We start from the raw sequence: 13,309 nt of genomic DNA, 5'->3' as shown, positions 1-13,309 counted from the left end.
AGACCCCTGCAATGCTTGATGAGGAGTGGAGCATCCCTACAAACCAATCAAAAAGCTGGCAGTTCAATTACAGAGTAATAAAGGGACATTCATCATTCAATTAGGCACCTGTCATGGTTTCACAAAAGGGAAAACTTATAACCTGAGACTCCAGAGAGAAAAATAAAAAAGAGGGAGGGAGAGAGATGCTACAATTGGGAAGGAAAAGAAATAAATGGAAAAAAAAAGCACAAAGTCAATTATTGGGCAACCGTAGACAAGGGAAATACAGTATGTTAAAATAAAACAATGCTCTCCTTGACAGAAATCTAAAGGAAAGTCGGCTTGTATAAAATGTTTAAAATTAGGCTGCGGTGCTAGAGTTTCTTTTTTTTTATTACACTGAAAATCTCTCTTTTTCACAGCTCAAAACAAGGTTTGCATTTTGACAGAAAGGCAATGTTGTAGATGTGAGACTTCTTTATTCCACTTATTCCATATTCATTCCTATTGGTTTTGTTATTTATAGCCCTTTTCCAGATACACAGAGCTAGTATAGTACATTTAAAGTGGGGGTTGGGGAATCCCCCAATCTTCACTGGCAGAATACACATATGAAATGGAGGGAAATAGTTATATACAGTAATAATATAATGGATAGGGGTGGTAGCTGAACGAAGGAAAACACCTCTAGCCAGCTTTGACAATTATGTACAAGTAGCAATACAAATGAAGGGTTCATTTTGCTTATCACAGCATTGTTTAGACAATCTTGATAAGAAAAGTATTACTTAAAACATTTAATAGAGCAGCAAGCAAAATCATTTATCTATATACATTTTTTTTTATTATTATTATTTTAGTACTATGTAACAAAAGTACATTTTACTGCAGTATTGTACTTAGGTAAATGTTGAGCCTATATTCAAATCTTTTACCTCCTAGTTTTTTGTTTTGTTTTCTGAATAAATAAAGAAAAAAGTGTTTTCTTACATACTTTTTACAATTTTATTAAGGGGTTTCTATTCAGAGAAAACATACTTCTGCTTATTAAGTTCCAGTGCAAACTTGCACTATTTTAAAAAAGAACAACATTTATATATATATTTTTTTATTCTTCACATTTAGAAGTAAACATCTAAGATTATTCATGTAAGGGCTCTTGTATGCACTTACAATATATTGCTTTTTACTACTTCTGCTAAATTATTATATTATTACCAGTAAAATATGCACTTAAGAAAACTCTTACTAAATACAGCCCATTGCTTGGAAAATACACCAGTTGTCTTAGCAAGGAAAGCAAAGTAGAATAATTGTAATATTCAAGAAGTAATCTAGAGACTGAAGTAAGGAGTCAGGTTTTTTTTTTTTTTTTCATAAATCGGGGTTACTTATTGTAAAATAAAGCATTTTCTTTTTAAATGTTTAATTGCACTATACTTAACAAAGCTGTGTGGTTTGGCAGTAGTTTAGGTGTTAGGCAGTAAATACTGGTACATTATAATAACAATAATAATAATTATAATAATAGGTAGTGGTCCTATAAACTACAGATCCCATCTTATACATAAATATATGTCTGCATTAAAAATAAAACCCTAAATAGCTCCCAGGACTGTTTCTGCGGCTAGGGAGGCAGTGAATCAAGTCACGTGTTATATAGAAACATTTTCTTAGAAACTATACTTATTATTTATTTACTTATTTAAATTGTTTTACCAGGAAAACCTTTTTGAGTTGTCACATCTATCTCAAAGAGTGTCCTGGGAAAGACAAGGCAAGCCATGGGGGCGCAGTCATATACAGAGCTGCTGATATGCACTCACATGTCACAGAAAGGAATAGAAGCAAAGGCATTTTAAAACACTTGGCAATGTACACCCAAGCAAGAGCACATGTTGGTTTTGAAGCCGCTGGTTCTATTAACCTCTGAATGGGAGAGAAGGAATTTGAGCTGCAAATCTACCTCCTGCACCAGGAAGGGTGCCAAGTAATAATAATAATAATAATAATAATAATAATAATAATAATAATAATAATAATAATAATAATATTTTTATCTTTATATAGCGCCTTTCATAGTGGACCACCATCACATAGAGCTTTCTGAAGGTTGTTGGTACGCTTTCACAGGGATGGGCAGACTTGACGACAGGACTGAACTGGAAGTCGGCCATCTTAGGAAAAGGCCGCAGCTGAAGGCTGCTAAACAAGTCTATTGTGATCAGCTGTGTTGTGTGGGGCGATTGGATAGAGCGTGGCGCCGCACTGATCACAGGATGCAGTTTGACAGTACACATGGGAGTACACTTCATGAGTACTGGCCCTTACACTGAAACTAACGTGCAGGAGTGCTGCACTTTTGTTATTGTATTTTGCAGATGAGTGGCTGCTTGGGAGCTGCACCCGCAGAGCCAGCACACACACCCTGGAGCACCACTACCTCTGCACAGCACAGCAACACACCACACCACAACTGCAACCAACCCGGAGCACCTTTCCGTGCAGTTGTGTTTTATTATTATGTGTTTAACCTTTGTGTTTGGGCTTGAAGATCTGCCGTTTTAACCCCCCAGACCATTGCTGGTGTAGAGGGGTGGACTATATTTATTAAAACTGACCTTCACTTTTTTTACACACCACTCAGATCCTAACATAACCATGCATCTTTTTTTGTTTTTTAAAGGAAATGCTTGGGCAAAGGCTTGTGCACTGTGAATAAGTTATTACTGTGCTGGGAGGTGTCATTAAAAGGGTCCTAAAGTTCAAGTTCATTTATTTATGGATTTCTTTCCCAAGGAAGGTGCATTTGAACACTGAACCAAATTAGTTTTTTTTTAGATTTCTTAAAAAGAGCATTTCTTAGAGTTTTTTTTTTTTTTAAATATACATATTTATCTCCTTCGGTCACTCAGTACAATGTCAAGTTTCTTTGCACATATCTTGTATGAGAATACTACGTATATATATATATATATATCTATATATATAATATATATCATATAATATATATATATATATATATATATATACACATACACACACACACACACACACACACACACACACACACACACACACACACACACACACACACACAGTGCCTATAGAAAGTCTACACCCCCTTGAACATTTTTCACATTTTGTTGTGTCAGTGCCTCAGAGTTTCGAGCATTTAAATGATGATTTTTTTCCACTTATCTACACACCATACTCCAGAATGTTAAAATTATATATTAAAAATATAAAACTGAAAGATCATAACTGGATATGTCTCCAAGCTCTGTCAAGTTCCTTGGGGAGCGTTGATGGACAGCAATCTTCAAGTCATGCCACAAATTTTCGATTGGATTTAGGTCGGGGCTCTGACTGGGCCACTCAAGGACATTTACCTTTTTGCTCCTTAGCCACTCCAGTGTAGCTTTGGCTGTGTGCTCTGTGTGCTTCCATCCCAGTTTCAGCTTTTTTGCAGAGGGCAGCAGGTTTTCCTCCAGGACTTTTCTGTACTTTGCTCCATTTATTTTCCCTTCTATCCTAAAAAGTGCCCCAGTCCCTGCCGATGAGTAAAATAAAAAAACATCCCATAACATGATGCTGCCACCGCCATGCTTCAAAGTAGGGATGATGTTCTTTGGGTGATGCGCTGTGTTGGGTTTGCGCCTAACTTAATGCTTTGCATTTAGGCCAGAAAGTTTTAGTTTTGTCAGACCACAAAACTGTTTGCCACATGGCTACAGAGTCTCCTGAGTGTTTTTTCTTTTTTTTTGCATACTTCAAAATGGGATTCAATGTGGGCTTTCTTGAGTAATGGCTCCCTTCTTGCCACCCTACCATACAGGCCAGATTTGTGGAATGCTTGGGATATTGTTGTCACATGCACACTTTGACTAGTCTTGGCTATAAAAGCCTGTAGCTCTTGCAAAGTTGCCATTGGCCTCCTGGTATCCTCTCTGATCAGTCTCCTTCTTGCTCGGTCATCCAGTTTGGAGGGACGGCCTGATCTAGGCAGGGTCTTGGTGGTGCCATACACTTTCCGCTTCTTAATAATCGTCTTGACCGTGCTCCATGGGATATTCAAGGCCTTTGATATTTTTTATACTCATCTATAGCTACTGTGGCTATTGATAGGTGATTGCTTATCATGCTGTCATAGCCATAAATCAGAGAAAGTAATTCCACATAATTATCTCTTTTGAGGAATTTGTGCCATCATCGTGCCCTCTGAATGCCAGTTCTTGCTTGCCAAGGTAAACAACAGGATCAATCAAGCATTTAAGAACGTCACGATTTTTTCTTACTTGCTCAAAGTGATGTACAGTATCCCTACGCTTCTGCTCATCTAGTCTATCTGGGTTTGTCCAAAAGTTTTGAGTGTTATAGTGCTTGCAAGTGACTTTGGGAATGCTTGTGTTTCTGTGCTGACTTCGATAGATTACTCTAGATTACTGTAGCCAGTGCCATTCGATATCACCTTTTCTGCACAGAACACAAGGCAGTTCCAGCAGTATATGTTTTTTTTTTTTGTTTTTTTTAATTAACAGCTACCATTAAGCCACTGATATCTTTCATAATTTGAATGTTGGAAGCGTCAAGTATATTTATTATTTGTAATAAACAATTCTAATTTTTACTTCGAAGTTCAATATAATTCTCAATAACGGTCTATATAATATTAGCAATATCACTTGAAATTCAGCTATTCTTACACCGTGTACCCTAGCATATTTATGTCCTGCCTCTACTCACTAATGATTGGACAGCTGCAAAACAAAGGGGCAGATCTTTGATTCTCCCATTGGTTAAACCTACACAGGACTGTCAACAGTTTATGCTCACTTATGACTGAACTGCTGTGGAGAAAATGTAGTTCTATTTGGTTGATTTTATTTAAAATAAATACAATTCTGCACGATTCAATTGTAAAACAAATTAATTTGCGATCATCTCTTTAGTTGATTATCTGTTAAATTTATGTTTCTGTTAAATTGGAGCAGCCCTAGTAAATTCATTTTATTATTTTTGGTTTTATTAGTAGTGGAATTAAAGTAGTAAAATGTGACTGAAAACCTGCTTGGAATGGTGACTGTTAAATAAAGCTTTGTTTTGCCTGTCAGCTGCAGTTCTTTTAATAGGCAGCAATAAGGTGCTGCTGCAATGCGTGCTCACTGTATATATCACAAGCAGCATCAATTACGTGTGCATAAACAATGTGTATTTTTATTTAAATTATAAAAACAGGATTAATGTTCTATATAACATTTTAAAACTACATGTGAATGTTGTATTTCATTTATTTGGATTACCTGTAAGATAATAGGATTTACAATGAAATATAAACTAGTAGCTATGCTGACGTCGCCTGTAAATTATGCAAATTAGTGCCAGGTTCGAGCCTTCCTTCGGTAATGTGTTCCGAACCTTCGAAGGTCAAAATGTACCCTTCGTTGCAGCCCTAATTTATATATAAATACAGAATCATACAGTAGTTTTATTGTACTGATAATATATATAGTACCACAGAGCAGTTTTATTGTGCTGATATATATATACTACTCTATGATACTCGGCATCTCCTGCATACGTCTGCCTGCAATGTTTTTTTTTTTTTTTTTTTTTTTTTTTTTTTTTATATATATAACTTTGTATCAGTTTATTTATTCAGAAAATCAAATCCTTTCAAAGACATCCTGTTATAAGATAACTCTTCACTAATACAATCTAGAAGTGTATGATACTCTGAAAGATTTCTATTTATACTCACCCACACATACTGTAGAGGTTTGAGTTTTAGATGTATTTATTATTATTATTATTAGGATAACGTTAGGTTATTATCATAAACCTAGTTCCCCATTACTGTATCTGTTGAAAGACCCGAAACCTGAATAAGATATATCAAAGCTGCTTGACGAGCCTGTGACGCAGACACAGCTCACCCCCGAGGACATAAAAACACTGCGGTCACGGACGTCAAAGTCATTTGTCTTTCAAGCCTGCTGCAATCATGGATGCAGCGACTTTGAAGGTTAATGGTTACCAGGGAACCAGGGTTATGATAAACGGCCCCTTTCAAGTACAAAATGTAAGCATTACCGTATGGGTGAGTGTGCCAAAGCCGTCACAAAGGCAATATTGCAGAATGACCGGAATTCTGCAAAGCTAAGCCGAGAGGCTGCCTTGTGAATTACCATACGGAACCCCAGTTACAAGTAGCTAGGGCTACAAAATGAGGGCATGTGTTGTAAGGGTCGACTAAGAAGCCACCCTTAACACTCTCATTCCAAAACCAAGGTTTTAAGGATCCATAGCATTCATTCTGTAGAACCTAGTAAGTGTATGGGGAGTAGCCCACACTGCCACATTGCAAATGTCCTTGACAGATGCACCCTGGAATAAAGCCCATGAAGTTGCCACGCCCTTGGTGGAATGGGCAGTGAGCCTTTCTGGAGAGTACAAGTTTGCCAGCTCATAGGCAGTCCTGACTATGTCTGCTCTCCATTTGAACAGCCTCTGTGTTAGACAGGGTTTGACCATCGGACTTCGCCGCAAAAAACTGTTCAGACTGCCTTCATTTTTGTGACCCGTCAACATAATATGCTAGTGCCCGCACAGGGCAAAGCATATGGAGCAGTCTCTCCCTGTCAGAATGGAATGGAGATGGGTGGAAAGTCTTCAATTCCACAGACTGGTTGACATGAAATGCAGACATTGTTTTTGGCAAAAAAAAAAAAAAAAAAAAAAAAAAACTTGGTACAAATTGTAACCTTTGTCCTTGCTTCTGCAAAAATTAAGCAGGCTTTCACAATTGAAAATGCTTGCATTTCACTCACCCCCTTAGCAGAGGTGATAGCCAGCAAGAAAGTTGCTTTGAGTGACAAAAATCTGGGCCCAGGGCACCAGTTTGCTGACCAAGCAAACCAGCTCCTTTGTGGATTCCCACATGCAGTGAGAGTGCCGCTGCAGCATCTCGTCAACCGTGGGACCAAACGTATGCCCTGGTGTAATAGGGGCATCCAACAGCGGTGCTTTGTCCCATCAGACACATGTACCTGGGAAAGCCAAAGCTGCCTACATGCAGCTATTAGCACAGCCAGGTTCCTGCCCATAGCCTGCCCATTGAGTTTCGACACACGGAGCAGGTTCTTATTAACCAGGCGCAGCTCCTCTAGCTGTTGTGGTGAGGGCCTGTAACTGTCGGAAAGAGACCTCAGCAAATTGGACTGGTAAGCTACCAGAATGCTATTATAGTTGCTCAGCCGGGCGACGGACAGGAGTGATAAATTAGGTGACTGAACCAACGTGGCAACTGAGCTCTTCACTGACGGAAAATGGGCCAGGTCCAGCTTCTCCGTATCATGCACATTATTATAGGGTGTCCACAGACTGGGAAACAGCCGGAGCTGTAGTCAGATGAACCCAGGTCAAAAGGATTTCAAAAAGAAAATCTAGGTGCACTGGGGAGGAGGCACGGGAGTGGTGGTAGGTTCATCATCGTAGGACAGGCGGCACTGAATGTTCACGTAGTAATCCTGCAAGCACCATTCCTTGTTGGGAAACAGCTTCCCAGAGCTTTTCCACCAATTGCTTGGAACGGCAACTCTTCTTCCTCCGGGGAAGAGAAAGAGAAGCAGAGGAAGACCGTGAAGACTGTTTCCTGCTTTCCTGGGTGCGTCGTCCATGGCACAGAGACAAGGGGTGAGGATGCAGACACCACTCTAACAGAGGTTGATGGGGAAGAGCGTAGTGCAGGAGTGAGGGACGCAAAGCGATCTGTACAGCTATGGGAGAGACGTTTCTCAAGCGTGTGCTTAGAGAAAGGAGCACAAAATTCACAGAAACTGCAGTTCGCCAGTCTCTCCTTGGTGTGCTTTAGTCCTGGTAGGAAGAGCATCTGCTGTGCTTGTCCTCAACAGGCAAACTGGCCTTGCATGTGTTGCAGGGATAAAACCCAGACATGATGCAAGAAACAAGCAATGCAGTGTACGGTATACAGGATGTACAGCTGCTGCCTCAATCTGCTTAGACAGCAACTGAGCAGGTCATGACCTGAACAAGACCGGTTTGGTACCGAACCGGGGGCGTGAGCTAAGGGTCGGTAGTGGGCCATGTAGGACTGGGTTGGTGACTTTAGCACCGGTCACTACGGTACTGGGTCGATACCAAGTCACTTCCTTTAGCACTGGGTCGGTATGTTACAGGTCGGCACTGGTGCGGTAACCTGAGCTTAGTCTCTGTGAAAACAGAAAAACTGAATGAGAACAAATTCTCAACAAAATACAGCAATTGTAACAATCACATAAAATATACAAATCGTCTTGTAATTTTAGCCTAAGCCAAAACGAGAAAGAAGTAACTCCAGTCAGTGCTATTGCATCTTGGGGGGAGAGCACAAAGTCAGCAGACTTAGTTGCTTGATCCCTGGGAAGGATCGACTTAAGCCGCTGGCTTCACACAGGGCATAAGGCCGCAGTGGGACATAACAAATAACAGGCTGTAGTGCAGAAACACATGTAATCAGTAAAAAACTAATACAGCATTTATTTTTAATATCACACTTAAATTGTGTAAACCACAATAAATGTGAATATATAGCAGAAAAAGTAACAAGTACTTGTCTGAAACAGCTCTCCTGTCAGGTCAGTTCTTGAAAGTAAAAATGACACTGATGTCTGTGACCACAGTGCTTTCATGTCCTCGGGTATGGCCATTCGGGTCTTTCAAAAGTAAACACCCATACGGTAATGGTTTCATTTCCTTGAAAGGGAGCCGTGAGGCAGCAGACCATATTCACAGTTGCTGCAATAACAACACAACATGTGTACATATAAGGGAGGTTTTAATTACAATTCATGTTTTCCTCAATATTTTCTCAATCCCCACACGACTGTTTCTCACTAGATAAGATGTGCAATGATGCAACTAAAGCATGCACTGTCAAAGTGAACATCTAACACTGTTAGAGGCTGTATGATTTATGTTGATTAAGAAATAGGAAAGAAACTCCTTTTTGCAAACTTAATTGATATTAAGTTGACATTAGTAAGGCGCTAATTACATATGGTTTTCTTCGGTTACCTGTTCCTAAAGATGAAACGAACTTCTTAAAATTGGGCACAATACGTTGGAAGAGTTAACAAAAAGTAGGTAGAAATCTTTAAAGGCTTCCTCTGTTGAGGAAACAGGAGAAAAAAGACTAACTGTGCTAGAGAAAATAAGAGCGGAGGAAGAAAGTAAACTATCAGGAGTAAAGGAGGATTAATAATTGATGAGCTTAGGGGCCTAATAAGGGCTGCTCATTAATATCATCCTGCAGGTTCATTAACTACTATACCAGACCTTCCCTACAAAACTCCTCTTGAGTTTTGATGAAGCAATGAGTGAATCAGCTAATATGTCAGAACTCTAAGCATTTTTTTCTCGATGGAAGCTGCTTTTAAAGGCCTAAAGGCCAAGACCTGCACCAAGAGACCCCCTAGCTATTCCCTTGTCCTGTTCCCTGGGACTTCAACCATGACAGTAAGTCCTAAGAAATTATATATCAAGATAAATGATAATTACTCCAGTTTGCACATCAATTAATGAGTCCCATCAATTAAAAATGAGCATGGCTAACAGTTTGTAATAACATATCCGCTGTAAATTTCTAAAGACAAATAAAAATGTAGTTAAAAGACTAAAAGACACCAACCCAGTCATTTGTAATATTAAATATTTTTGCATCAAAAATAGCACACATTTCTCAATATAGCATGGTACTAAGTGCCTACTGTACACATACACAGAATTTAGGAAAGGCACAGAAAAAAGATTGGATAAATACATTTGTATCATTAACTGGAACTAAACAGTTTGTGTCATTATCTAAAAAAGGCATGAATTGTCTACTAATGAGAGCTATCACTTGCACTTGGTGTTTTTTTTTTTTTTTTTGTGAATAAGACCGACTATATTAAAAAGAAATTTGGTGATGTTGTTCTTTTGTAACTGAACTGCATCCTGTTAAGACCGCCCACGCAGCATTTTAAAGGCTGCAGAAAATGTCAGTTTATCAGCCGAGATGATTATTCGTTGTTAGTTGTGTTGAAAATTAATTATATCCCGTGTTAATTAGTAAATCCCAACCATGCAGCATTTGACAGGCTGCACAAAACGTGACAATAAGCAGGTTTGTGTGATGATATTGAGTGAGGTAATTTCTCAAATAAATATGGTGCATGGCAAGTGGTTTATGAAAAATCAAGCTAACAAACGGGGCACGATATTAAGCGAGGTGATATAAAACGGGTTCATCTGTATGTCGTCTTTAGTTGATTACTAAATAATTATATCACGTGTGCCTATATCGGAAGTTTATGTTTAATTAACTTTGTGAATGTTCATAGATTTTTTTATTTTATTTATTACTGGAATATTTAAAATGTCTTTCTCTTAATTTCCCTGGTACATGTGTCTAGCATACAGGACTACAATTTAAATTAAGCTATTGTGTCGATCATTATATTTTGTTTGTAATATATGAAATATAGATTTTTCGGTATGGGGGAATGCCTCCTAATAGCCTGTTTTTACTGTTAAATGTAAATAGTGTGTGTGCGTGTGTGTGTGTGTGTGTGAGCACGTGCGTGTGCGTGTTGTGAATATAGGGTTAGCGGGAAAGGTGTTAAATACTTCCTGCCATAATACGTGTAAGAATGTGGCTGGAGCCTTTATGGAAAGATTAATGGTTAATTAGGCACCAGCCACATGGTATATAAGGAAGTAAAAATCCTTTATTTGGGGTTGGTGTTGAGGAGAGTTTGAGTGCTGTGTTTCAGTGAAGACAGTTGCTCAGCCTGAAACAACAATGTGTGTTTATTGAAAGTGTTTGTACGGTTTTGTCTAAACCTTTTATTTTGGCCCTTGTGCTTTTGTTTGTGTAAATAAACGTGTGTAGACACGCTTTAACGGCAATTTCTAGCCTCTGAGTCTTATTCTTGACGTTATCCTGTATTTAAAATACATTTTGTATCGCCATATGTTTATACTACTATATTTGCCCGGCTACTTTCTTGGTATTATTGTACTGTAGGGCTAATACATAGTACATATGCACAAAAAAAGAGAAAAATTGTATATCGTAAAACAATATTTACTCAGGTGCTTGTCAGAGATATTGGGGGTTCCTGTACAGAGTCTGTAAGCCATTAAGAAGAAAGCCATGTTGAGATATCAGCTGAAACTTGTCCGCTGATATACGGTGTAGAGAGCTGTACAACACCGTCAGAATACGGTAACCCCAGTTTCATGCAACAGTTATGATGGTGACCAAACCTGTGTAAGTAAAAAAAATAAAAATAAATGCTTAAAATGAAAAGCTGCATTTAACAATGTTTTGGCAATCAGTCAGTTTTGGCAGTCCCACAGACAGATTTTTTTCGACTGTTGCCTCTTCTATAGCTGCAACTTTGTTTAGGCAGGAGTTTTTCATGCACAACATTCCCTAGTTAGATGATGAGCTGATAATCTCTTCAGCTAAAGAAGCATCGATGTAATTTGAGATGTTACCAAAAAAAACAAAAAAAAAAACAGTAATATAGCTTTGTAATAAAGGTCAGCAGTTGCAGGGAAAACAAAGTTTAATTCTCAAACTGACCAGAAAGGAGAAAACAGAGTGCACTGGCATACTTGGGACTGTAATTAGGAAGTGTACTGCTGTGAAAATGTAGCCACAAATTTAGAAAATTAAAAATGAAATGTACTCCAATTGACTTCACTGCAGTAAAATAAACTGCCATTCACTAAATGTAGCTCTCAGATTGTGCTAATGAAAATACCTCAAATATGACAATGTCCTTGCTGTGGTGTATTTAATATAAAAAGGCAAAACAAACATGCTGCAATTGAAACTTGTTTTTACTGAAATAAACTAAAATGTATTCCTTTCCATAGCATTTCAATATATGGTTCATCTGTATGTAATGGGTTTAAACTGCCCAACCCCCAACCCCCCCGCCAAAAAAGGGGGGGTTTAGGGTACATTTTTTTATATGTAAGAATAAAGATTTGTTAAGTCAAAAAAGTCTCTCACTCTCCCGAATAAACAGGAGTATACCCCCCCCCCCCTATTGGACACCTCCGTAGACAACAGTTTCATTCATGATTTTAACTGCCACGCACGTGTTGTCACCACTTGGCTGTGTTTGGTTAATCCACCGATAGTACTGTGCGGCAGCCAGAAAAAAAAAAAGAAACGCTTACAATTTGAGCGGCACTGTGGGTCTAGTGGCATCGTTCCACACTGCTATGTCCAACACCATATGAAAGCAATGGCAGCGATACAGTCGGCAAAATACCTTGAGTGCAGTTACAGTATTCAATGTACAAGTTAGGTAATATAGATGATTCGTCATTTCATAAATTTCAATGATACATTTCAAAGAAGCCAACACATTCAGTCCTAATCTAGTGGAACATGTTTGTACTCTGAAGTTCAAGTATCTGTTGCAACCCCGAGCACTGAAAGTCCCAGCTATATTTGTCCCTAAAGCCAGGAATTTCTTCTGCATGGGTGTTGTTAGCTACTTGTCTTACAGACATCAAGCACTGGATGTCACAGAATGTTCTAATGTTGAATTTATATCAGACAGAGGTTATGCTAGTGGGCTCACAGAACCAACTAATAGGAAATATGGGATTACATGAGCTTGACCCTTTCCGTCTCTCATCACAACTTAAACTATAACTGAAGAGTCTGGGGGTCATCTTTGATCCTGATCTCTCATTTGAGACTCATATTAGAGAAGTTACTAAAATATATTTTTACCATATGAAAAATATATGCAAACCAATTATTTATGTATCTGATGCTGAGAGGCTAATGAATGCCTTTGTTTTATCTAGAATTGATCATTGCAATACACTTTTTTTCTGGTGTCCCAGAATGTGTGGTATCCCGCTTGCAGCTTGTTCAGAATACCACCACTAGAATTCTGACTAAAACCAGGAAAAGTGAACATAATACCCCTGTTTTGTCCTCTTTACACTGGCTCCCTGTACAGTACGGAATTGATTTTAAGATTTTGCTGTTAACTTACAAGACCCTGAATGGATTAGCACCTAGTTATTTGCGAGAGTTACTGACCCTGTATCTTCCAAACTGCACTCTGAGATCACAGGATGCAGGGCTGCTGGTTATTCCTAAGGTCAACAACAGCAACACGGGAGGTAGGGCTTTTTCTTGTAGAGCTAAATTATGGAATGCTCTGCCTTCATTTGTCATGGAAACGGGGACCGTTAGCTTTCATGTCAAGACTAAAAACTGTACTTTTATGAAATGGCTCTCATCTTA

At 38.6% G+C, this 13,309-nt stretch overlaps 1 protein-coding gene across 1 annotated transcript in view; it reads left to right on the top strand.

Annotated features, from left to right (window-relative positions):
• Positions 1-13,309, top strand: part of LOC121317684 (ewing's tumor-associated antigen 1 homolog) — a 61,131-nt gene that overhangs the window by 15,958 nt on the left and 31,864 nt on the right. Inside the window, exons 2-4 of the mRNA XM_041253843.1 lie at positions 6,821-6,970; positions 7,432-7,860; positions 9,410-9,498. Of these exons, the coding sequence (XP_041109777.1) occupies positions 6,821-6,970; positions 7,432-7,860; positions 9,410-9,498 (668 nt within the window). The remainder of the gene's footprint in view (positions 1-6,820; positions 6,971-7,431; positions 7,861-9,409; positions 9,499-13,309) is intronic.

Source organism: Polyodon spathula, chromosome 6, assembly GCF_017654505.1.
Source record: "Polyodon spathula isolate WHYD16114869_AA chromosome 6, ASM1765450v1, whole genome shotgun sequence".
Lineage (NCBI taxonomy): Eukaryota > Metazoa > Chordata > Actinopteri > Acipenseriformes > Polyodontidae > Polyodon > Polyodon spathula.
This window is presented reverse-complemented; position numbering and strand designations above follow the sequence as displayed.